Below are 26,695 nucleotides of genomic sequence, written 5' to 3' on the forward strand. Positions count from 1 at the left end.
TATCGTGGAATTCTGGACCAACATCTCCTTCCCTCAGTGAGAGAGCTGAAGATGGGTCGAGGATGGGTGTTTCAGCACGACAACGACCCTAAGCACACTGCCAAAGCAACAAAAGAATGGCTGAAGAAGAAGCACATCAAGGTTCTGGAGTGGCCTAGCCAGTCTCCAGACCTGAATCCAATTGAAAATCTTGGGAGGGAGCTTAAAATTCGAGTTGCCAGGCGACAACCTCGGAACCTGAATGATTTGGAGGCTGTCTGCAGGGAGGAGTGGGCCAACATCCCTGCCGAAATGTGCACAAACCTTGTCACCAACTATAAAAACCGTTTGACATCTGTGCTGGCCAATAATGGCTTTTCTACAAAATATTAACATGCTGTTTGTCCAGGGGGTCAAATACTTGTTTTTCCTCATCAGATGGTTATCAATTTTTATAAATTCATATGATGTGATTTTCTGGAATTTTCTTTGGGATTCTGTCTTTCACTGTTAGAATGTACATATGATTAAAATTGTAGATTGTTGCATTCTTTTTAAGTGGGCAAACCTGCAAAATCAGCAAGGGGTCAAATACTTTTTTCCCCCACTGTATGTTATTAGAGTTTGTTTTTTAGGGTCAGATCTGTCAGCTGGAACCAACACACTGGAAGCAATGTAAAAGGTTGCAAATTTGAAAAACATTTCTTGATTCAAACTGCATACCTTCACAACAACTTTACTCTCACTTTGACACATTTCAGTTGATTTCTATTACCTTCCGCTGCTGGAGAGGTACTGCTGAAAGTTTTTGGAAAGTTATCTAGTGGATATTTCTAAAAATCAAAATGAGCTTATTAAAATTAAAAGGCCACTGACACATTTTGTAGCTGAGATTAATTGTACACAGGCAAAAGTGCATTGTCTATATAAAACATTTAACTTTTGAAAGGTTTATTTTGCTAAAAGCAAACTGGCAAACAAAGGACAATAAAATAACAGCGTCTACTGCTGCTCTGGCTCTGGGAGAAACAATGAATCTTCTCCAAGGCTATACCTGTCTGCCTGTTTAAAATCAGGGAGCTTTGTCTCGCCCCTTGATTCAAGTCTTTATAAGGATAATCAGTGAATAGCTCATTATTGACTGCAATTCAACAGTTCTCATTAAACAAATCATTCTAGAAACCCAGCTGCCTTACTTGGGTATTAATATGAAAAGGAATTGATTATTAGTTGATTACTTGATTGTTCTTCTTCAGTCACACACATCAAAGATACAAAAAATGCAAATGTGTTTTTTTTTCCTGCTCCACTCTTGCTGTTGATATCAGTGGAGTAATTGTGCAGGAGAAGCTCATTAATATTTCACGTTTTTTTTTTTTTTTTTTACAAAAAAGTTAAAGCATTGTGATTATCTTTTCTTTCAAACTTCAAGAATTGGACTTGAATATCATCCATTAATGAGTCACATTTCCCATACTGTGCTGAAGTATTCGAATGAAAGTCCACTTTAATTACATAATACACATAAATGTCGGCGCGGACCTTTGATCACAAGAATATCCTTGACTCCCTAAATATTAATAATCTTCTTCTCTTTCTTTCTCTCACCGTTAAGGCGGACGCCTTGCCAGAGAAATGTTCTACATTCCGCAGAATGCATGTGGAAGAAACTGCTCACTTGACACAGGTCTGGTTAAAGCTCATGTTGACACACCTCCTCCTCAAATGCCCCAGGTCTGGGGAAATTTTGAAAATGAAGCATGCAGTGCCAGGACCTTGTTTAGCCAAAGGCAGAATTGATTGATCTGAGCTTGAAAAAGGATTCCCACATATCTTCACACAAGCAGCACTAGTTTGTTATCTCTGCCCAGGTACATCAAGTTCACATCATTAGTTAAGCTACTGTGCTACTACTTTGGAAAGACGGTGGAGAGGTGATATGACACAGTTGGCCTGCAATCTATTTGAAAATACCTGACTATGTTGTAATGTTAAGGCAGTTTTAATTTGTTTATGAGTCTGCCTGATGATCTTTCTGCAAATATAGACAACCCAACATATTTTTATGTGACAATAGGGGAAAAGAAAACTGTTTAGCTGTGTCACTGATATTATGGCAATAGTTAACTTTCTCTCACTTCTTCTGGAGAACACTGTCTGTATTTTTTTGTGCCGACATTCATGTGAATGATAGAATTTATATGGGCTCTTGTGGTGGTAGAATTTGTAATACAAACCATACAGAAACCCACTCAAAAAAATGGCTCTACCGCACCACTATTGATCAAAAACTCCACAGGGCACCTTTGAGTTATTAGTCCTGTCAAAAACCATTGTCAAATGGAACATACATTAGTGGCAATTTAACAGAACGATAGTTACATCATTTATGTCCAGACATTTTTCAAAACTAAGTCGTAATTTATTGACTAAACTACACAATTTCTTCTGCAGACATATAGTATTCCTGTAACAACCTGTTCAGATATTGTATTGCTGTATGTTGTAAAATACAGATGCTACCAAAAATACTAAAACTGAATCTGAAGTATTATCAGACCCCCTGGAGGCCACTCCTTACAGACAGGAACGAAACGGCAGACTCTTGATGCTGTGAGATTGCAGTGTAGTACTGACCAACCCCTCCTCCAGAAAAAAAAAGCGAATCCCTGTGGTTTGCTCCGACTCAACACGCGTCGGTGGTTCTGTGAAAAATGCCCAATCAGTATTCATATGCTGAGGAGAGCTCAACCTCCCCAGATATCTCGAGAGAGAAGCTGGAATGAGACGAAGGAGGGTACTGAATACCTAACGTACATCAATCCTCTCGCTCACTCTAATCAAACATTAAGCCTCTAAACTGTACACTCACTGCCCGTGGAAAAGACCCGGCTGCAGGTTTTTTGATCTGTGAGATGGGTTGTGTTTTGGAGTGATAAGACAGATGTTTGTGTGGCTGTTAACAGCTCTCCGGCTGCCAAGTGGGTTCGGGTGCTACATTGCATAGCATTTCAGTTCAGTTTATTTCACAGACCCTCCAGCTCCAGACGCAGGCACCTGGCCAAAACAATTACACAGTAATAACTTAGAGCACCTGAGTTTAGGACACAAAGTGAATACTAAATGACTGAAACTCTGTGTGAAATATGTGTGTGTGTGTGTGTGTGTGTGTTATTCCAGGGAGCTTTGACATGCAATTTGACCTTCAAGTGGGGGTGGGGACTCTGGTCGTTGCCAAGCCCCTGGATGCAGAGTTGCAGTCTGTGTACAACATGACTATACAGGTGACAGATGGCACCAACTTTGCCACAGCACAGGTACAAACACTTTTGATTTGTTATACACTGGCACAGTCTCTTATACACTTCAGACCCACATCAAATTAAATTATTGTTACCTCTTCTTAGGGGAGCTGTTTGCTCAGCTATCCTCCTTCTTACACTTGCACTCCCTTTTTCTGAAATTATCTCTTGCTGACTATGAAATGTGCTTTTTGTTGCTCTGTCTTTGGCATTCCATGTGCCCCTGCTGTCTTGGCTGGCCTACTAGGTCTTCCTTGGTAGGGAAATCAGTGGATTAATGGGATTAGTTTTTTGCAAGTAAAGGTCAAGTGTTTGTATAAATACAAAAATTGCCCACATGGCCCTTAGAAAACACCCCGCCAGGCTTGAAAAAATACCACAACTATTACTTATTGAGGTGTAAATTCTCTAATCGTAAATTAATAAACAACATAATATAATAATAATATACTGAGCATAATTCTAATCCCCACCTTTGACTTCTTAATCTCCCCTTCTTTCTCTTTCTCGATCAGGTGTTCATCCGAATACTAGACAGCAACGACAACCCTCCAGTCTTTTCACAGCCAGCCTATGACGTCAGTGTCTCAGAGGACATACCAGTTGACATGGAGCTACTCCAGGTTAGAGCCTCAGACATGGACGAGCGTGCCCGTTTGAGCTTCTCCATCTACGGCAGCGTAGACCCAGCCAGTATGAGACTGTTCAGGGTTAATCCTGGTACAGGAGTTGTCTACACTGCGGACAGGTTGGACTATGAGGCCAGAACGCAGCACATCCTCACTATCATGGTGAGTAGGGAAATAATATGGGAACAGCCAACCAAGCTGTCTGTATGTGTGTAAATTATGCTCCTATTGGCAGCTTTCCCTGCCTTGCTTCATTTTAGCTGATTTCTTTCATTTATCACCGCCTACAAAGCTATACATATTTATATCTCGTTTCGCTCCAGGTCAAAGATCAGGAGTTTCCATTTAACCGTGACCTGGCTCGCATCCTGGTGGCAGTGGAGGACTCCAATGACAACATCCCCTACTTCACCAGCACCGTATATGATGCTGTGGCCTATGAGTCTTCTCCCTTAGGCACTTCTGTACTACAAGTGACAGCCTTAGACAAAGACAATGGGATTAATGGGCAACTCACCTATACTATAGAAGCAGGTGTGATGCTATCTGAATGTAAAGAAGTTTATTATTTTTATGTCTCTTTATTTTAGTGTTTTTTAACAGTGGTTTAAACTGTGTCCTTAAATTGGGATTAAAAGTCTGTCTTTCTAATTCACCAGTATTAATGCCTGTAACCTTTCCGCTACTTTTAGGAAACACCGGTGGTGTGTTCAGCATCGATAATGCCACAGGCCATATCTTCATTGCTAGGGACCTGGACCTCACCAATGTGGGCTTTTACACCCTCACTGTGCGTGTCACAGACAGTGGATTTCCTCCATTAATGGCCACAGCTTCAGCTCGCATCTCCTTGATACTCTCCGACTTCTCCAACCCCAAATTCTCTCAGAAGGAGTATCAGGCTGAGGTAAAGACTGAAAGGATGGGTGCATGGGGGAGAGGTGTGGGAAGGGAAAGATAGATGGAATAGAAAGGCTGGAAGATGGTAGGGAGTGATAAATAGTGAATATCTAGACAATGAAATTGAGCACAAAACTCACCAAAGTGCCTAAAATGTTCACCAATGTATATGTATTTACAGGTAATGGAGAACAGCACTATTGGAACACACGTGATCACCGTTGGTGCCCTCAGTCGCTCAGCACTCATTTATGATATCACCAGGGGCAATGAGGACCACTGCTTTATTATCAATCATCATACTGGTGTAATCAGCACACGCAAACTACTTGACTTCGAGGTTTGTTAATGCTTGTGTTTCAGTGTAGTAGGTGTGTTAATATATACCTATGCCAAAGCTCAATGACTGTTTTCACTCATGGAATGTAACTGTTATGCTTTTCCTTCTTTTGGCAGCAAACAACATCCTACTTTCTGGTGGTGCATGCCCTGAGCATAGCTGGAGTGGAGGCCAGCACCACTGTCATCGTCCAGGTGGGGGATGTCAATGATAGCCCACCTGTCTTCCAACAAATCAGGTACCAGTGCTGGGCATCACTGACATGCTCCTATCTTGTTTGCTGACCTGTGCTGAGTCCTGACAACATGTAATTTTCTAAAGTCATTCAAGTATAGCTGTCCTCTTTCACAGTGGTGTCCTCTTTTTACCTTAACAGGTATGTGGGCACAATCAGTGAGGCTGCTCCAGTCAACAGTGTGGTTCTGGGAGAGGATGGGAACCCTCTAGTCATCCGCGCGACCGATAAGGACCGCAATCACAATGCCCTCTTAGTGTTCCAGATCCTAGATGAGACCGCTCGTATGTTTTTCAGCGTGGACTCCGGGACTGGATCGATTCGGTAGGTGAAATGTAGAAACCAGATCAACTGCATCACTATTGAGGATTCACCTGCCTATAAACTGATATATATATATATATATCATATTTTCTAGAGCAAAGAATGGGTTTCTTATTATTTGAATGGTTCTCAATTTATTTTAGGACAATTGCCAGTCTGGACTATGAGACCTTCTCTGAGTTTGTCTTCCGGGTTCATGTTAGAGACAGTGGTCAGCCTTCTAGGAGTGCTGACAGCCCAGCAGAGGTGGTTATAAAGGTAAATAAATGACTATATCTGATTCAGCTTTCACTGCTTCATGAACCACTCTTGACTCATTTTGATTCTTATGTTATTTGTAGACATTATTTTTACTCTGTGCATACCCTGTCTTAGGTAATCAATGTCAATGACTCACCTCCAAAGTTATCACAAGACATTTATGAGGCAGTACTCCTCCTGCCAACCTACGTGGGTGTCGAGGTCATTAGGGTTGAGGCTTTTGACCCTGATATGACCTCTGACCTCACCCTGAACCCTGACAAGTCCATCAGCTCCCAGCTACTTTACTCTCTGGTGGACAGTAATGTGGAGTACTTTTCTGTGGAGCGCTACACTGGAGTTGTGTCTGTCATCAATCAGAACCTCAATAAAGACCGTTACCGCTTTAATGTGAAGGTAAGTGACACTTAAATTTGTATCCTGTCACTAGCTTATATGAACAGCATGCAGTTAGATTAGACTGGCTTTCATAACAGTGATTTCCACAGGAAAGTCAGAGCACAGGGTCAGCTGCAGAAGTGTGCACACAGAGTCCATAGTTATTCAGTGTCTTGATGTAGAATACGTCAGCTAGTTGACACCAGTAGATGGGTGGTCTCTAGGGCACCATGCCCCAGAGTTGTTTTTTTATTTTATTTTTAAGAGAGAAAAAGGGGAGTGCATGCAAAGTCCTCATCGCCATCTAAATGTCCTCTGCATTAGCCTATTGTGAGTCAGCTGTCAAATAAATGCAAAGAAATCCTTTCCACTTGTGCTGAGTGCCCAACAAGGAACTCTTACCCTTCTGTATTTGTTCAAGGTGTGGGACGGACGTTTCTCCAGCACGGCATCAGTCACCGTGCTTGTCCGAGAAGCTGTAGAGAGTGGCCTGCTCTTCACCTTCCCAATCTACTCCGCCTCGATCCAAGAGAACATACCCAATGTCACTTTAGTGACTGTTGTCAACACAGTCGGCCACCGCCTCAATGAGCCACTCAAGTATACTCTGCTGAACCCTGGAGGACTCTTCACGATCCGGCCGACCTGCGGAGTGGTGCTCACCACCGGTGTGCCTTTTGACCGAGAGGAGAGAGAGAGGTACGAGCTGGTGGTGGAGGTCAGCAGAGAAGATGAAATACTGAGGGTGGCCAGGGTGACTGTACAAGTTCAGGTGGGTGTGAAACTCTGTGTGTAAAAGAGTGTGTGTTATTTTATTCTTTCTCTTCTCTGTCTTTTTTCCCATGTGCACAGACACTTTGATGTAGACACACGTTTTCTTACTAACTTACTGTATGTGTCTTTTTGTTTAGTCCATAAAGTTTGTTTTTCTTTGTGAAACAACACATTCGTTCATGCAAACCCTTTGTAAGTCTGATGACTCATTTTTGCAATTTAGTTCGGGAATCTACATGTACATATTTTCAAGATCTGAAGATCTCATGCAGAAGTTTTGTTTGATGCTTTGTTTTTCGTTTTTTGTTTGATGTTAGATTTTTTTTTACAAGGGTGCAACTCCAATAAACATCGTGTTTTGGTTTTAAATATTTCATGATGCACAGTGGCTTTAATAAAATGTTGGAACCGTCTGATCAAGAATATATTCTAGAAGGTGCACAAAGTTACTGTATATTTGTTGTTTATCATAATTGTGTAGTACGACATTGATCATCATCAAACAGTGAACTGATCCTGTTACCAAATGTTAGGACTTATTTAAGCCCTCGGGTCACACCAAAGTCTTTTTTTGTATTTTCTTTACAATGAACCCACTGGATTTACTTAAGACAACCTTTCTTTCTCTAGGTGGAGGATGTAAACGACAACGCTCCAGAATTTGTGAACCTCCCCTACTATGCTGCAGTGCAAGTGGAAGCAGAGCCAGGATCAGCTATTTTCAGGGTCTCAGCCATTGACAGAGACTACGGTCGGAATGGAGAAGTGACTTATAGACTTAAGCAGGAGCACAGGAACTTTCAGGTGACAGCCTGCTCTTAAATGGTTCCTTAATTTCTTATGGGGAGCTATACATTTCAAGTCATGGGTTTGTACATTCTCATGTGCCTCATGTTACAAACAAGTATTTATATATCCCATGCAGGTGAACCCTGTAACTGGAGAGCTGACCTTAAAGAGGGCCTTTGAGGCAGACCTATCCAACGCAGAGTACAAAGTTGTCCTTGTGGCCACTGATGGTGGCTTCCCCCCGCTGTCCCGAGAGGTGGAGCTGCCTGTTACTATAGTAAATAAAGCCATGCCAGTGTTTGACAAGGCCTTCTACGGTGTCACTGTCAGAGAGGATGTGGCCGTCTCCACCTCTGTCCTTTGTATCAATGCCACCAGTCCTGAAGGCCAGACCATCATCTTCACTATTACTGATGGAGACCCTTCCCTCCAGTTTGACATTGGCTTTGACACAGGAATCATCAGTGTGATTTACCCGCTAGACTTTGAGACCATGCAGTACTACCGGCTAACGGTGAAGGCTACAGATACACTGACTGGGGCGAAGTCTGAGGTCGATGTAGACATCGTCGTGCTGGATGTGAATGATAATCCGCCACTGTTCCAGAACACCTCATACTCCTCTGTGCTTGCTGAGAACTCCATGATTGGAACAACAGTATTACAGGTGTGTGTGTGTGTGTCTGTATTGAAGCACTCCAGTGTGTACTCTTACTGAATGATTGTTTACACCTAAAACTCACTTCAGCAGTATTGGGGATGAATATTAGATGCCAAATAATTTATTTATGAGAAGATAAGTGTGATATTTCTCTAGAAATTTCCCAGTGGAAGCTTTTGACCTTTAGTGAATAATAGGCCAGTGCTTTTTATGCAGTAAGGAACATGTTCGCACAAGACAATTCATAGACACCAAACTATTGGATTATTTTTTTAGTAACAATTTCCTTGAGGTTAGGAAGTCCTCAAAATAAGTTACGGCCTTATCTGACTTTATTATGGAATTTAACAAGAATTAGGACAACATTGGATCACACCAATGGTTGTTTTGCCCTAAAATACACCTGGGCTTGCTCAGTGGTTTTACACTACTATTCACTACATAGGGGATGACTTATTATTAAACATTAGCATGGATTATCTCTTTGCTTTTAAAGACTGATTCACTGCAAATTTAACTTTAAAAATATAAAGTTTTTTTGTCACCTACACAGAATCAAGCCAACAGTAAAATAGTTTTGCATCCTCCACCCCAACAAGAATATCATCACTATTGATTGATACTATTCTTTTCACTCAACCTGACAATGGTTGCAGCAAAACTGTAAAACTGTAAAGATGATCTTGTGAGATGCTCGACAATGTTTTAATGTGGTTTTAGATGCGATATTGCCCAGTATGTCAGTGAAGTCCAGAACTTAATTACTTTTTTCATTTGGTAGTAGCTATAGAGTATGTCAGAGTAAACAATTCAGATCCTGAATTATGCATGAGGCAGTGCAAAGTTTAATGTTACTTTCCTTGTAGGTGTTTGCCCAGGACCAAGACTCAGAAAAGAACGCCGTGGTGAGTTACCAGATCCTATCTGACATCTACAACAGCGGAGACTACTTCCACATTGACAGTAACAGCGGATTGGTATTCACGGCACGCCTGCTTGACTATGAGCTCATCCAACGCTACAACTTCATTGTCAGAGCGACGGACAGTGGAGACCCTGCCCTCAGCAGTGATGTTAGTGTCACTGTGACTGTTACTGACACAAACGACAACCCACCTAATTTCAGCCAAGCGCTGTACGAGGCCTTTGTCAATGAGCTGGCTCCCCGAGGACACTTTGTGACTTGTGTTCAGGCGTCAGATGCTGACATCTGTGACGCCCGAAGGCTGAGGTAAGAAAATAAACTGTATGGGTTTGGTGTTTTCTCTGTAATGTTTTGTACCAGTGATGATTAGAGTTGCTGTACATGGTTCCCCATTGAACCCAGCTGAATCTTTGTCTAAACTTTTTAGTACATTATGTTCAGAAAAGCATGTTACTTACCAGGCAGTCTTGTTTTTGTGTTTTGGTTGTAAAATTCAAAGTAATTTTCACTCCATCTTTTATTTATCTTTCTCTCAAGCAGTTTTGGCCCCGCACTTCTCATGAAAAGTAGATACGTGTGTTTCCAGCAGCTTCTGAGCAAAATAACATTGTACAATAGTTCAACATTTTTTTAAATTGGCCTTCAGGTACAGTATTCTCTCTGGGAATGAGAGAATGACTTTTATGATGGAGCCAGATACAGGGGTGCTCAGTCTGTCTAACAAGAGGAGACAAGGCATGCAACTCTCATATCAACTCAATGTGTCTGTGTCAGATGGCGTCTTCACCAGCACTGCTCAGGTGAGATTACTTCTTTGCTGTTACAATTTAGTTCTGTCAACTTATTTGTTCTTTTCTAACTGTTGCAGTGTTTATACAGCTGAGTAACCTTCTTTAGCAACCCCTCACTTCAAATTTGTTACACACATTTGCAGCTGTCCAGTATGACTCATATTTTCTAGCACTGGCTGCTGAGCAGCTCTGTAGTTGGAGGTTAATGTGTGTTCATGTCATATCGGATTTACTATGAGGGTGAGCTGCCAACTGGGCGAAAAAGCATTCACATCTGCCTCTTGGTAATTACATGTGGGACTCTGATATCCCACATCTCTGATAGTCCACATTATATGCGGTAGCAATAACATGTTACCCCATTCGTTTGCTTCTTCTTCTGACATAATGTGAACACACCATACCTCCACAATAGTCTGTCAGAGAGTGTAATTACAGTGTTTCCAGCAGCATCGTTTACCATTTCGTCACAAGCCTGATGCTCATACTGCTGGCCTGTCTGACAAATCAGCCAGTGATTATTATTGTGATGGCATCAACAAAATGCCAGCAGACACAACGATGATGGTGGTGAGATTATGATTGTAACGATGATGGTGATCCCCAGGTGATTGTACGTGTGTTGGGAGCCAACCTGTACAGCCCAGTGTTCAGCCAGAGGTTCTACCTGGCTGAAGTCCAAGAAAATGCCCCTCCAGGGTCAAAGGTCATTCAAGTAAGTTTGCCTTCTTACTAATCACTCACAATTATATTTCCATCAGGACTTTTAATAGGAAGCCTCCTACATGAATTATGTTATAAAGCCCTGTAATGACTAATCTGACCTTGTCCTCTGACTCTCTGTATGGACCCCCAGGTTCGTGCAACAGACGAGGACTCCGGGCTGTTTGGCCAGATCACCTACTCCTTCATCAATGACCTGGGGAAAATTCAGTTCACCATTGATGCAGATGGAGTCATATCCACTGTTCAGAAATTAGATAGAGAAAACCCTCTTAACAAAGACACTGTGCTGACCGTTATGGCCCTGGATGGTGGAGGTATTAAACACTGATATTCTGACAAAAAGCCATCTTCAAATGAGCCAATATAAGACTTACACTTCAGCTAACATTTGTACATGAGTAATAAAGTCTTTTTGGTAAATGCACCGCAGGTATCGCCTGTGAGATAATAGGTTTTGTATAATAAGATCTCAAACTCCTGAAGGTCAGGGAATATTTAAGCACAGTCATTACATATGCATTAGATTTTATCTTGCAGAATGACTTAAATTGAATGCAACAGTAGAAAAAAAATTATGAATGCAAATTATGTCCGTCTGTATTAAAACTACGTACATTTGTTGAATCTGTACATGTATATTTACATTATTTGTTATTTCTCCAGGCCGTGCATCGTTTTGCACAGTGCGAGTGGTTCTTGCTGATGAGAATGACAACGCTCCTCGGTTCAGAGCTGTGGAGTATCGTATGAGCATTAAAGCAAATGTTGCCAAAGGTTCTCTGGTCACACAGATCCAAGCCACTGACCCTGACGCTGGGTCTAATGGGAGGATCACCTACTCCCTTTACAGCGAGGCACGCCTATCACTGGTTGATGTTCTGGAGGTCAGGACATCTCACTCTTTATACATCAGACTACTGTAGTTTATAAAACACATTTGCACTACATAGCAGTATGCTTATTTTTAATGGAGTTGCAAACATCTTCTCAGTTACCTCAAGAAAAAAACACAAAAACTCTAACCACATCTAAACCTCAACAAATATATTTAATGAGAGCAAACCATATCATCACTCATAATTTATGCTACAACCCTGATTTTCAATTAAGAGGTATTCTCAACTGATACCTCTTTCCCATTTCATTGAAGTAACAGCCATCTGTTGTAACTGTAATTATACGTTTTTGCTCTTCAAATAAAAACAATGTTGTATTGAGATTGATGCTCTTGGTCAGTTTTTGTTGCTCTAAGGGGAAACACAATTAAATAGTTATTCCTGCAAATGAAACAAAAAGCTGTAGTATAGACATAATGTGAATAATATAATAATAATAATAATTTTTCAGCTGAGAGTCAAATCTAAGCTCTATTACTACCTAGGATTATTATCTCTAATAATCTAATAATTTTAAATGGCATTGTGATTTTGCTGGTGCCCAGGTGGAGCCAGACAGCGGTTGGATGATGACTAAAAGCACCGTGGACCACCTTCAGGGGACTGTGCTGTCCTTCTTTGTTAAAGCCACAGACTGCGGTTCTCCGGCCAAACACTCACTGGTGTCAGCCTTCATCCACGTTGTCCCACCAGATGCATTTGTTCCCTCCTTCAGCCAGCCTCAGTACTCCTTCACCATCCCTGAGGACACAGCAGTGGGAACAGCCCTGGGGTCTGTTTATATGGCCACTGGACAGACGGGGTTCTTCACCACAGTTGGAGGAGAGACGTTCGACAGCAACCAGGGAGGGACATTTCTGGTGGAAAGGGAAACAGGTCTGATCCGTCTGGTCAAGCCTCTAGACTATGAACAGATCAGCATCTTTCGCTTTAAGGTTGCAGCAACAACAAGAAGAGACCTGATCGAGTCCATCTCCACTGTGGACCTGGAGGTTAAGGTTGGTGGTACACAGAAAACATAAAACCTGTTAGCCCAGGTGAATTGAATTTGATGTTAATAAATAAAATATAATAAAAAAAACTACAGAAAACTGAAATTTTTCAAGCACTCAAACAGCCTGAAAATAATAAATATGTGTCAAAAAAGGGAATTGCAATGAGTCCGACAAAAGTGGTTGAAGCAGCCATTAAAACTAAATGATATGGGATGTTTTAACATTGATAAGAGCAACGCGTTTTGCTTAGCACCTCAATGAAAAGCAGGTATAGCAGTGACTGTCAAAGCTGTTTCCATTCTCACAATAAAAAATAAACAACATTTAAAAACACACAAGTAAAATCTCAAATAATGTGTGAATTTTAGTTCCTGGTGCATTTTCTTTTTTAGTAAAATATAAACTAAGTAAAGAATTGTCATTTTGCAGATCCTAGATGTGAATGACAACAAGCCAGTCTTTGAGACTAACACCTATGTAGCCACAGTGATGGAGGGGATGCCAGTTGGGACAAGAGTGGTCCAAGTGCGTGCACTTGATCCAGACTGGGGCTCTAATGGGCAGGTGTGTGACAGGTTATTTTTGTATTTTGCTACACATGTGTACAGTCATGTGTAAAGTACACTCACTACAGTTATTCAGTTCAGACTGTGGGGATATTGTGAAAAGTTACTTTTTAAAAATCTTTTTTAGGTAACCTACAGCCTGGGACCTCTGCTCACCTACAACTTGGACATGACAAAAGACGCTCGCTACCTCAGTGGCCCCATCACCACAAGTTCCGTCTTTGCTATTGACAGTAAAACAGGCTGGATCACCACAGTCAGTCAGATGGACCACGAGGCCTGCTCCAGCTACAGCTTTGAAGTTGTGGCCTCAGATCTGGGGGAGTTACAGTCTCTCTCCTCCACCACAGTGGTAACCATCACTGTGTCAGATGTTAACGACAACCCGCCGCGGTTTGAGAGGGAGTTGTACCGGGGTGCAGTAAAGGAGAGTGATCCCCTCGGTGAGGTGGTAGCTGTTCTAAAAACCAAAGATCGAGACAGCGCAGATCAAAACCGCCTCGTCAGCTTTTACATCACTGGTGAGGAAATGAAGAGAACACTAACATAATGTAGTTCATCACATTCTGTGCTGCAAAAATTTCCCCTCATTTAGTGAGATGAGGTTGTGTTGCATAAAAAGTATTCACTGGTCTAATGGGGTCGCCATTAGTAAAGGTCAAATTTTAAATTAATTTAACTCAAATGTCAAACACAACTAACCTTTTGTTTTTGTATTTCCTTTTAATTTAGATATTACAAGGCATGCATAATACATAAAACATTTCACATAAGTTCACATTCACAACATAAGTGAGAGAACAATGCTTGGTAACAAACTGTATAGAGTTTTCAATAGAACCAACAGAGCCTCTGCTTTAAATGATTGTTGTGATTGGGGTAATAAAAAACATTGTGAGGCCTCTCAAGCAAAACACTCACCTTGACACAGAGCTTGATGTTTTCCATTCACATAATTGTGAACTGATAATCACTAAGGGTGATATATTTTGGTTTTTTGTTCTGCCATTAAAAAATATTGATTGGCCTAATAGAAGCATTTTAATAAAAGGTCAGCTTTAAAAGGCCATTGCTACTACACCACCAGCCTAATTTACACTCTGATGATAGATGTTTATTGATTGCCAAAGAATATGTGCATCATTTGTGAGTGTGTGTCTGTCTTTTTGTTGTGTTAGTGTCATCCTTTTAATCCCCATCTGTGTAATCCGCAGGGGGAAACCCGCGGGGAGTGTTTGGCCTGGCCCTGGTGCAGGGAGAATGGAAGGTTTACGTGAGTGGTCTGCTGGACCGTGAGCAGCAGGACTGGTATCTGCTCAACATCACAGCGAGCGATGGCCTATATATCGCTCGTACTACAGTGGAAGTTACCGTCATGGATGCCAATGACAACAGTCCCATCTGCAACCAGGTTAGGGTTGCAGACGAATGAGAGTGGATCAAATAAAAATATCCCAAGCAAACAAACATAGAACAGATTGTGGAATGTATGAAGATGAACTACTATGTCATTTTGCTTTTTTTAGGATTCATAGTAGAGTAACTGCCTTTATCTGCCATTGTCTCCATGCTAACCACATTCCAATTAGTGTTTTGTCTAAAAAGAGAAACAATAATACAGTCAATAGTAAATATTAGTGAAAAGTTATTGTGACTATAGAACAAATGTTTCTTTGATAAACATGGTTGAAAAGTGAATAATTTATCAGTTGGGGTGAGTTTGTAAACAAATATATTTTAAGTAAATTAAATTATTGTTGTGTTTTATCATAAAACATGTCATGCAAAAGCAGATGGCAACATATGCAGTAGTAATTGCACTCCTCCATTTTGTAAATACTAAACACAAAACTGTACAAATGAATGCATGCATTATTAACTGATGATGAGTTATTTAATTATTTAATACCATATTTCTGTTATTGTCAATCTCACCACACCTCTTGACACCTCTTGACACTCATGATTGTGAACTTCCTCTTGGGTAATTTCAAGGGTGGCTTAGCTCAGAAAATGTGTGTGTTGAATAATGTGCATATGTACTTTATGTGCAATATTTTTAAACTAAAACAGCCTAAATCTGGGGCTGTTGTTGAACAGGATTAGTTCAGTTAAAATATTGATTCTCTGTTCTGCCATGCATCAAAGTACAGACTCAATGGGAACGAATTCAAACAAATTGTATATTAATTATATCAAGGAATGTACTGAATGTACTGTTTGTAACTTGCATAAAACGTGAGCGGCAACTTCAAAGGCTGATAAATGAAGCCAAATGCGGAAGTGCCAAAACTGCATTTCCTTGATTATTTAGTATTACATGGGGCAAAAAGATTTTTGCTCTCACCCGTTAAAATTATATTTGGTCTAAAAGTTATGCATAATTAAGGGCTTCACAATCGCTCTTTCAAAATCTATGGATGACGTCACGGAGACTACGTCCGTATTTAATACAGTCAGTGCTTTTATATGGTACATAATCATCTTGCCCAAAAATGCCCACAGTCGAAATCTAATGAATGCTGAATCACATTATTACATTAAATAGCAAAAAAATTAAATAAAAATTCAACTTTAGCTAAGTGTGCTAATTCCAACCTTGCTACTTTCAGACTCACTCTAAAATTGGCATCAATGCTGTGTCAATAGCTGATATATGAGAGGAAAATAATTGGGCAGTGTGGTTTTTTGGAAATGCCCCTTTTCATTCAGTAGTATTCTGCAATTCTTCAATTTATCATAATTAGTTGAGAAACTTTGTTCTCCCTTCAATCTCTCATACATTCTCTTTAAAATCAGCCTTCTCTGCCTCCCTGTTCTCCTCTTATATTCTTTCTGTTCTTAGACAAGTCGGGCCTGTGTAGCTACAAAGGGGTTACTCTGGCATTACATGGTAGCAGCATCAACACATTCAGAGTCGGGTCAGACACTGTACAATTTCTTAAATGATTTGCTTTGTCCGACAAGCAGTCAAAAATATAAAGATATTCAGTTTTCAATTATATAAAACAGAGACAAGCAGTAAATCCTCACATTTGAGAAGCTAGAACCAGAGAATGTCTGGAAGTCAGAGAAGTGACTTATGATATCAATTATCGTAACCCTTGGCATTCATTTTCTATCGACTAATCAGTCAATGGACTAATAATATTTTGTCTAAATAAAATAAAATAAATTACGGGATGCGCAAAAGCAGAAGGGTGGGATGTGCTGCATTGTGCGTGGACACACTACAGTAGTTTTCCCATTGTGCTTGTCTGTGTTCGATGAAATAGTGAGGTCACAAAGTTCATTTCTACAGCCAGTCAGTGGCAGGAGTGGCGACAGGGTCAGAAAAGGGCACTTGAATCGGCTGTCAATCTATCAGCAGGGATAATGGATGCAGCGCCCGACATTTTAATGTGTTTTTGATGTGTTGAACAGATTTTTTTATTTTTTCAGACAGTGTGGTTTCACTTTGTGCTTGTATATCTATTTGTGTGTGGGTCTGTGTGTGTGTGTGTGTGTGTGTGTGTGTGTGTGTTGCCCCAGGCGGTGTATAGTGCCTCTTTTCCTGAGGATATTTCCACTAACAAGGGCATTCTGACAGTGGGCGCAACAGATGCTGACTCAGGCTCCAGCGCTGAGATCCAGTATTCACTTTTTGGCATCGGGGTCGAAGACTTCTACATGGATGCAAACACTGGTACATTCAGTTATTATTTTTCTTTAGGTTTTTGGATGATCAAAACAATATACATCACAGATTAAACGTCTTTTCTGCAGCTTTATACACCTCTCCATTTGTGTCTCAAGGTGAGCTGCGTACGGCCACTGTCATGGACCGAGAAATGACGGCCACCTACAAACTCATTGCCCAGGCAACTGATGGAGGAGGGCTGTTTTGCCGCTCTGACATTTCTCTCAAAGTGCTGGACGTGAATGACAATGCCCCCTCTTTCTCCTCTACACATTACCTAGCTAGTGTGTATGAGAATGCTGCCCCCAAGGCTTTGCTTACCCGACTGCAAGCCAGGGACCCTGATGAAGGTACGTTGGTATGATATGCTTTTATATGTTGGAAGTATAACATGTTTAGCAAGGATGATAACAAACAAAAAAGTGTCCTACATAATGCATGTATCTATAAATACCCTGTAATTAAAAAACGATGATTACCACGAACAGGAAGAGGGACATTTTGGTGTGATATTTAGTCTTGGGTGTCCATGAATTTGTCCTCTGTTCTCTCCAGGTTTTAACCGTACAGTGGTCTATTCTTTGGTGGATTCAGTTAATGGATTATTTTCCATTGACCCGATATCTGGGATGGTAATTCTCGAAAAATCTCTGGACAGAGAGAGCCGAGACACCTACCATGTTCGTGTCCTGGCCACTGACCAAGCTGGGCAACAGGGGGCACTGTCCTCACAGGTTGGTGGTCCCAGTGACACACAATCAAAGATGTATTTTTTGCCATGCTATCCAGTGTATCCACTAATCCTAACCACAGAGAGTGTTGCTTCAAATTCATGATCCCCTAGAAAGCTGCCACTTATTCTGAAATAAATGCTAGTTGGAATAATTAAATAAATAAATAAATAAATAAAACGTTCATTATTAAGATTCACCACAGGCCTCAGCACATTTATATTTTAGGTGATATAATCATGTTTTTCTGAGTAATTAAATCAGATACAGAGCAATTAATACAGCTTCTGAGTAATTAGCATCATTTTTTTTCTAAAAATACAAATATGATTATGTAATTAAACCATTTTACCACAATAACGTAATTAGAATTATCCACTGCATATTAAATTACAGATTAGTCAGCCATGGAGTCATCCATCTGGTGATGTGCAATCTGTATTTCTGTCCATACACACGGATAAGAGAAGCCAATGAATAAAAAATAAAAAAAGCGTGTTTACTGTAGAGATCAGATAAAGAACCCAGCAGATTCAATCAAGATAAAGCTTTGTAAAATTGTACAGTGGGGTGGGGTGGGGGTGGGGATGGGGGGGTGACAGACAGACAACTGCCAGAACAAACTGTAAATACAAATTGGAAAAAAAACCCAGTGAGGTCAGGTGTGGCCTTTCTGGACAAATATATTATTTTCGTTTATGTCTATGGGGCCCGCAGTCCATGGTCCTGAACTGAATATTATTATTTGTTGCAGTAGGTATCATTATCACTGTTATTACAAGTAGCAGTAGTTGTAGCTGTAATAGCAGTAATAGCAGTAATAGTAGTGGTAGTAATGGTAGTGGTTGTCCAGGGGTTGTAGCAGTATTGTAGAACGCATGCACAATAAACAAACAACGGTAAAATTACACAAAACCAGACAAAAGTACAAAATCAGAATTGTACAAATAGCTTAATATTAACAAACCTATCCCATAAATCACCAGACCTTACCACATATTTAAATAATTAGAAGCAAGATTTAAGTTCTCATTTTAACTGTCAAAAGACAGAAACAAAATGACAGTACCAGAAAAGGTACTATTTTATATGGCATTTATCTGACTCAGTAATGCCACAAATCTTTAACATTTATCTAGAGGCCAAGGAATTCTCTCTCAGGCTGTGGTGGACACAGACCTCAATTGATTTTTGCCTCAGTCCCCTTTCTTGTTAGTAAAACAAGTGTCTTTGCTCCTATTGTTTGTGGACCCACTGTCCGTGGTGCTGAAAATCTCTCAGGTCCGGGAGCAGTGCTGTCAAATGATGTGATAGGGAGACCTGTCAACAGTCTCTTATGTCTCCCTCAGGTTGATTTGACCATTTTGGTGCTGGATGTGAATGACAATGCTCCAGTCTTCCAGAGGAAGGACTATGCTATTACTGTCCCTGAGGATGTAGCCGTGGGAACTGAGGTGCTGCGAGTCTTGGCGACGAGCGCTGACATTGGACCTAATGCTGAGATCACCTACCACATCCGATTGGGCAACGAGTTAGGAAAGTTCACCATAGACAGAAGCCTGGGTGAGCAAAGGTCCGTGTATTGTCCTCTATTTTGGATTCAATCCTATAAACACTATATTGTACCACATGTATGTTTTAGGCTCTATTTCTGTGGCTGATGATTTGGACTTTGAGGTGTGTAAGGACTACTACCTCACTGTTGAGGCCTGGGACAGCGGGAACCCCCCTCTCAGCACTGCTACCATGGTAACAATTGAACTCATGGATGTCAATGACAACGCCCCAGCCTTCAGTGAGGACATCTACAATGTTCTGGTCAGCGAGGATGCGTCTGTTGGGCAGACGATTACAAGGGTAACATTTAGTCCTAATTTTTTCTCCACCCTTATATTAGTATGTTTATACTTTTCTGTCTTTTTCATTAACTTTTGTTTCACTCCATATGTGTCTTTTCTAGGTTTCGGCAGAAGACTTGGACAGCCAGGTGAATGGGCGAATAACCTACTCCATCCTGAAAGGTGACCGTAGCAACCACTTCTGGATTGACCCTGTAACAGGACTGCTCAAAGTCAACAAGAGACTCGACAGAGAACTAGTAAGGATGCATCTTTAAGTACAGTATCTCATAAACAATCAATAGCAATTTTCTGGTTCATAAGCACAGCCAAGACAGAAAATACCAGGTCCGCTCAAGGTCATCACCCAGTGAAGTATCATATTCTGTAAGCGTTACAGCGCTTGCACTATTGCCTGATACATACAGATGCTGTGGCATTCTCATCCCCTTCTGCTCCTTCTAGGTATCCAGGTACTCTTTGTCAGTGCAGGCTTTCGACAGTGGCTCTCCTGCCATGTCCTCCACTGTCACCCTTAACATTGACATCTCCGACGTTAATGACAACCCTCCCGTATTCACTCCTCCTAATTCCACAGCCATCATACAGGTAACACTCTGTGTGTGTTTGCTGATGATGAGTTTTTTGTAATAGCATCGTCTCAACTCCTGTCTCTCCATAACTTCAAGCTAAACCAGGCTGCTGGCACCACCCTGCTGAAGCTGTCAATCAGCGATAAAGACTCCCTTAGAAATGGCCCCCCCTTTGAGTTTCGCATTGTGTCAGGAAATGAGGGAAATTTCTTCTCCCTGGACCAGACTGGAACTCTGAGGGCCAACCGTGCGTTTGGCCCTGAAGCCCCCAGAGAGTTCATTCTTGAAATCCAGGTTGGTGAATGGATTTTTTTTATCCACTGTATATTCAGGAAAAGTTGACTGACAATTACACTTTGTTTGCATGGCTACACACAGTCAGCATAGTAGCAACCTGTTACAGTCTGTCACTGTTAGCTGCTAAGTCAGGCTATTAAGGTCTTGGGTTTTCAAAAGCAGCCTTATATATACACACTTCTGTAATGGAGAATCATTATTATCATATCCATATTCTTTGTTTTTAATTGTTTGGTTATGCCAGGAGAGTGAGTGTCTTAATGTAAACACAATCTCATCATCACCTTCTTACAACCATTGTTACTCTATAACCACCTTAACAAATCTTCCCCAGTAACAAATTGTACCCAAATACAACCAGCAGTTTTCAATCTTAAAGGGGACTAATTATGCTTTTCCATATTTTCTGGCAACTATATAATGCTACAATGTCAGATGTTCATGTTAAATGTGACCAAAGCAGTATTTAAAAGAAATCCACCTGTTCTGAATGCTCTGATTTCAACAGTTCAACGGCTCGGTATGATGTCATAGAGAGCCGGATGTCAATATATGGTCATTTGCTTCAGGCACAGCATGCCGGCCATGCCCACAAGGGAACGTGCAGCCCTATTCTTCTAACCTAGTAAACGTGCTTCAGGGTCTTGGCCAATCAGAAGACAGTGGGCTTTAGTGGCGGGAGCTTAAAGACACTGGAGCATCCAATTTTTTTTTTTACTTTGAATCATGCAAGGCTACCATAGAGGATTTACAGAACTACAATATAGGGCTGGAAATGCAGTATAATAGGTTTGCTTTAAATTCGTCTGTGACATTTCAGCAGAACGTTACTTCTGTTTCTGTTTAAATGTCTGAGTGTAACTTTGTTTCGGGCTCTTAGGCAAGTGACTCTGGCAAGCCACGTCTTACCTCTTCTTCCTGGATATTTCTGAGGGTCATCGGGAACAGTCAGTACAAACCAGCCGTCTCCCCTCTGGAAATCTCCATCGTCATGGTAACCGATACCTTCCTGGGTGGACCAATTGGTCGGATCTATGCAACCGACCGCGACCCCAATGACGTGTTGTCGTTTACCCAGAGGCCTCAGTCCAAGAGCATGTTTAAGATAGACAGACAGGATGGCAGCATTGTTGCTCTGCCGGGCCTGGAACCTGGCAGGTACACACTGCACCGCTAAAACACACAGCTCTCTAGCATAGGCGAAAGACTTTTTGTGTCAAAACACAACAAATTTCTTTGTTCTCTCGCAGATACCAGATGAACGCCACAGTGAGTGATGGGCGGTTCGCCGTGATAGCTGACGTATCAGTCCAGGTCGAACAGGTGACAGATGTGCTGCTACGTAGTGCCCTGACCTTACGTTTCAGCTCCCTGTCCCCGGAGGACTTGCTTGGTCGCTACCTGAGCCAGATAAAACTGATTTTACGGGGACTAGCCGGCTGGAAATGGTCACCAGGACAACAGGATCCCCTCCACATACTCAGCGTGCAGCCAGTTATGGGGACATCTGACGTGGTCTTGCTTCTGGCCATGGAGAGGCCGGAGACATCAGGCAGCGGACGGATGGGTGGGATCTACTCCCAGCAAGAATTGTCTGCAAAGCTGGATGAAGCAGCAGAGCGAGGCCTGATTCGAGGTGTCCTAGCTGGGGCAGTGGTTGTGAGCAGCGCTTGTTCTGGGGAGCTGGAGTGTGGGGACAGGGTGTGTGAGCAGAGATTGGTGATGGAGGATGGCTTACCTGTCATCTACAGCACAGAGAGGGTCAGCTTGGTGTCACCAAGGTTCAATGCTATAGAGATCTGTACCTGTCCTGGTGAGCACTGCACTCATGCTTGGACTATTAATATGACTTAGCTTAGCTCACATTATTAGTGTCCTCCATATCTGATGCAGCTGCTTGAAGTTACTAGTTTTAATACAAAAATCTGCAAAGTGCCTTTAAGTATTTTACTAATTGTACATAGATATTTTTGTTTGTTTTTGTATTGGATCTTCTTGTATTTGCACACAAAGATGCATACATACCATAAAGAATGTTTAGTTTATGTTTTATTTTTTCATATGAAGACAGATGATATTCTGACATCCTGAAGGTATTATTTTCTAATATTTCTGTATCTTCACCAGGAGGGACATGTCCCACTCCTGTGGAGCTTTGTGACGGTCAGTCCTGTCCAGAAGACATGCAGTGTGTCCGTTCTGGTCCTGTAGCGCCATCTGTCTGCCAGTGTCAGCCTGAGCGACTAGACGAGTGTGCAGGTATGATTTGATCCTTCCTTATGCTTCTGATCGGAGCAGATAAGTAGATCACCAGTTGCTAAGATTTGATTTAGAATTATTTGTGGGTTTTATTTTTAAAGTTCCTTTCCCCTCTAATTTTAATGCTGTATCTCTATGTTTTGTGAATGTGCAGGCCAAACCTCTTTGAGTTTCTCTGGAAACAGTTACATCAAGTACAGAGTGACAGAGAGTGGGCAGAGTGGCGAGATGAGGCTCGGCCTGAGGATCAGAACACTTCAGAGGAGAGGAGTCATTATGTTCACACGTGTTAACCCCTGTACCATGCTCAAGGTAAACACATTTACATCCTAATGCTGCACTTTACTGGTTTCCCAGTGCCAGATCTGCTCAGCAAAGGGTGTACTGTATTTTAGTGGTCGCATATTTTTTAAACAAAGGCGTACAATGATTTTCCCTCTCCTTCCACAGATCGAAGGTGGTCGACTCTGGTTCCAGTTGGACTGTGACAACACCCTTGGCATTATGGGTATCTCTGGCAGACCAATAAACGACGGCCTCTGGCATTCTGTTGCCTTGGAGCTGACTAGGAACTACACCCTCCTGTCACTGGATGACAGCTATGTGGAGCGCCGCCGAGCAGCCCGAGCTCCTGTTCGCCTTTGGCCTCTGGCTCCAGATTCATCCTTTTTCTTCGGGGCCCAAGTGAGGCCAACGAACGGGCAAGGCGAGAGGCCAAGCCCAGGTCCAGGGAGAAGCCAGGGAGGCCCAGGACTTGGGGACCGTGGAGCAAGGCCCCCCCCAAGAGCCCAGGATGGCTTCCAGGGCTGCCTGGGCTCGCTGATGCTGAATGGTAAAGAGCTGCCACTCCAGAATAAGAGGAGCCGTTATGCTGAGATAGCTGGCCTGAGCGAGGTCAAGTTGGGCTGCGTGCTTTATCCAGATCCATGCGTCAGTCAGCCCTGCCTCAATGGAGCCATCTGCAACAGTCTGCCCTCTGGAGGTCTGTGTAGATGACAGTGTGAATGCGTGTGGGTGCCATCTTGTTGTAGGAATACATTACATAAATAACTGTTGTCAAATGAAACTATTTCACTTTCAGCTCACTTTCAGCATTTGTACTTAATTTTTATTTGATGGTATGGATGATAGTAATCACAACTCATATATTTAATCTGTACGGTACTTAAACATTCAGTCAGTTACTCATAAATGAGATTGCATGGTATTAATAGGATTGGATATTGATATTATATAAAAATATTTATGATTACACACATTATTATTTGACACATTTAGAATTTCTCTCCTGCAGGCTTCATGTGCAGTTGCAGTGCTGGCTTCACTGGGGGGCGCTGTGAAATTGAGTTGACATCCTGCATGCCAAACCCATGCCAGAATGATGGGGACTGTAGGCCTGTAGGCAGTGCATTCCTCTGTGACTGTCCAGGAGGACTCGGGGGACTTATGTAAGATAAACTGGCCTGCAGTCACACACACAAGTGCACAAACGCACGCACACACAGGCATACAAACACACACACACACAGGCACAGGCACACACGCACACGCACACACACCACTCATTAACCCACATTAGCACCCCAGCACCCACTGTGTTGTTTAAGTTGTTATTGTGTGAGATAAATTAGTGTTTCTAATTCAATTCAGTATAATTTCAGTTGAAAAGCTTATAATCATTCTACAGCTTCCTTCTTAATTACAGCTCAGTAATTGCCTTTGAAATAACCTCTCTGCTCATGTCGTTGTTTAGTGAAGCCACCACTAGAGAGCAGTTTTCCCTCAAAGGAGAAAATGGTTCTGCGTTTTTATGCTTTTGACAAAGATGTAAAAATGGTTTTGATCAAGTTGGATTCAGTTCAATTTAGCTGCCTAATAGCTGGGATAAAAATGATTATTTCTGATCAGCATCAGATTGTTCAGCTACCAGTTAATGATGAACACAGAGTGAATCTATAGCCAAAGAAAATATTCTATTCTGCCACAAGCAAACAGCTGTCGAGTATAATTTTTTTAATTGTTTTTCCTGCAGAGTGATTAATTGTAATATCAAACTGAAATATTTGCATTTAAATAACTATGAAATAAAGCATTTTCAATTGGAAAATTCTCTAAAAATGTTTCCCTCTAAAAACTGAATCATAAACATAGGATTGTTAATTTAATATAAGGTATAAGGTATTTATTATCTGAAATTTTCATGAATGGACTGGCTAATATATTCCGGCCTTGTTAAGTAAACTGTATATGCTTAATGACTCCCTACACTTTTATCATTTAAAGGAAATCTTTGGATACAAGGACACTTCCCTCAGCACTCAGAAATGCTTTTTCTTCTTATATCAGACCAACTCTTATACAGTGTTTTGAAAATCCCATCAAGAAAAAATAATTGAAAAAAGAAATAAAAGTATTTTCTATCTCCCTCACAGCGGGGCACCATGTTTGAAATGACAAGTCGAGATGAGCACGTATGTGTGTGGAGTCAAATTATGTCTATATCTAAGAATATGAGTCTATGTGTGTTGAATTCATCCTTATTTATTTAAGTCAGAACCATGTAAATGAGATAATAGGGAATCCATGAAGATAATCCCTTGATTTAGCAAAAGAAAGGCCCTCTGAAAAGATGATCTCCAAAGTATTTATTTTCTCTCAGTCTTTTTAACCCACTGTCACGCTTTTATCTTTTATTCTTCTCTTTCACTTTGATACAAATCATCTTCACCACTCCCATGCATAGCAATTTATTTTCTGTGCTTCTGCAGATGTGATGAGGATGTAAATGAGTGCGACCAGGACGAGTGCGGAAATGGAGCAGAGTGTGTCAACACATTCGGGTCGTTCTACTGTAACTGTTCAGAGGGGTACGAGGGTCAGTTTTGTGATGATCAAACAGCTGATGATCTGGGTGACGACACGCAGGTATAGTATGAACAACACTCACAAAATCTTGCTGAATATACTCAAATATAATCCAAAAAGTACTAGCTTTTAAGCTTGCTTTTTGCACATTAAGCTTACTCCTAATGGGACTTGGCATACTCAGTGAAGCTGTTGAGAATTCTGAGTGCGGTGGCCTTCCGGGAAGGTTTATTCACCAGCTTGGTATGTTTGTCTCCGCAGTAGATGAATGAAAGTGTGGTAATGGGTAAATCACAGTTTCTATTTGAAGTTGTCACGCTCTTGACTTTTGTCATGTGCTCTATACCTTATATTGAGACTGCAAGCTCAATTAATTTTGCACATTGTGAGAAGGAAGGTGCTTTTATTACTCCCTAGAAGACTGTAATTACCAGAGAAGTAACTATAGTCGACAAAACCTATTAAGCTGCTTTCACAACCAACAGATGCGTTAGCTTTGTTTGTTTGTTTGTTTGTTTTAAGGACATTTGAAGGTGTGTATTGCTGGAAATGAAGCTGAATAAAAGTTCCCATTTTTAACTGGAGCATACTTATCATGTATTCTGTCAAAACAAGTATATTTGGAATTAATAATTTCCCCCATACTGCAAGACCAGAAAGGGAAGTGAGTAGGTACAAATTGTACACAATACAAAATCATAATTTTACCCCAACAAAATAGTTTATAAATTAAATTTTTTTTTGCAGTTATAAAACTTTTGTAACGCTGGTGGTCTTTCAAAGTGTGATGTGTTCATTTACATTGATCTACCAAGAGTGTTTAGAGTGGGGGGATGGGTTACCATATTAACGACAGTTGTCATTGATACCTGGATGATTGAAAAGGAATCTGTACTAACGTCATAGACTGAGGCTCAGCACGTCATTGGGGTCAGTTTGTACCCTGACACCTTAATAGCCAA

The 26,695-nt window shown here is 41.3% G+C and overlaps 1 protein-coding gene across 2 annotated transcripts in view; it reads left to right on the top strand.

The window, feature by feature from the left end:
- LOC123963089 (protocadherin Fat 3) overlaps positions 1–26,695 on the top strand; it is a 73,521-nt gene that overhangs the window by 29,487 nt on the left and 17,339 nt on the right. For both annotated transcript variants that reach the window (XM_046039613.1, XM_046039614.1), the window contains exons 9-45: positions 1,595–1,666; positions 3,160–3,296; positions 3,797–4,072; positions 4,234–4,444; positions 4,603–4,817; positions 4,992–5,150; positions 5,267–5,388; positions 5,527–5,709; positions 5,853–5,967; positions 6,085–6,366; positions 6,770–7,120; positions 7,753–7,926; positions 8,048–8,578; positions 9,439–9,803; positions 10,144–10,297; positions 10,896–11,003; positions 11,145–11,328; positions 11,678–11,898; positions 12,456–12,908; positions 13,335–13,469; positions 13,599–13,992; positions 14,686–14,882; positions 17,003–17,156; positions 17,267–17,500; positions 17,706–17,884; positions 19,231–19,444; positions 19,524–19,738; positions 19,842–19,979; positions 20,185–20,328; positions 20,409–20,606; positions 21,490–21,767; positions 21,860–22,422; positions 22,737–22,868; positions 23,023–23,180; positions 23,319–23,850; positions 24,163–24,316; positions 25,637–25,793. In XM_046039613.1, coding sequence (XP_045895569.1) covers positions 1,595–1,666; positions 3,160–3,296; positions 3,797–4,072; positions 4,234–4,444; positions 4,603–4,817; positions 4,992–5,150; positions 5,267–5,388; positions 5,527–5,709; positions 5,853–5,967; positions 6,085–6,366; positions 6,770–7,120; positions 7,753–7,926; positions 8,048–8,578; positions 9,439–9,803; positions 10,144–10,297; positions 10,896–11,003; positions 11,145–11,328; positions 11,678–11,898; positions 12,456–12,908; positions 13,335–13,469; positions 13,599–13,992; positions 14,686–14,882; positions 17,003–17,156; positions 17,267–17,500; positions 17,706–17,884; positions 19,231–19,444; positions 19,524–19,738; positions 19,842–19,979; positions 20,185–20,328; positions 20,409–20,606; positions 21,490–21,767; positions 21,860–22,422; positions 22,737–22,868; positions 23,023–23,180; positions 23,319–23,850; positions 24,163–24,316; positions 25,637–25,793 — 8,489 coding nt within the window. The remainder of the gene's footprint in view (positions 1–1,594; positions 1,667–3,159; positions 3,297–3,796; positions 4,073–4,233; positions 4,445–4,602; positions 4,818–4,991; positions 5,151–5,266; positions 5,389–5,526; positions 5,710–5,852; positions 5,968–6,084; positions 6,367–6,769; positions 7,121–7,752; positions 7,927–8,047; positions 8,579–9,438; positions 9,804–10,143; positions 10,298–10,895; positions 11,004–11,144; positions 11,329–11,677; positions 11,899–12,455; positions 12,909–13,334; positions 13,470–13,598; positions 13,993–14,685; positions 14,883–17,002; positions 17,157–17,266; positions 17,501–17,705; positions 17,885–19,230; positions 19,445–19,523; positions 19,739–19,841; positions 19,980–20,184; positions 20,329–20,408; positions 20,607–21,489; positions 21,768–21,859; positions 22,423–22,736; positions 22,869–23,022; positions 23,181–23,318; positions 23,851–24,162; positions 24,317–25,636; positions 25,794–26,695) is intronic.

Source organism: Micropterus dolomieu, linkage group LG23 (assembly GCF_021292245.1).
Source record: "Micropterus dolomieu isolate WLL.071019.BEF.003 ecotype Adirondacks linkage group LG23, ASM2129224v1, whole genome shotgun sequence".
In the NCBI taxonomy this organism is placed as follows: Eukaryota; Metazoa; Chordata; class Actinopteri; order Centrarchiformes; family Centrarchidae; genus Micropterus; species Micropterus dolomieu.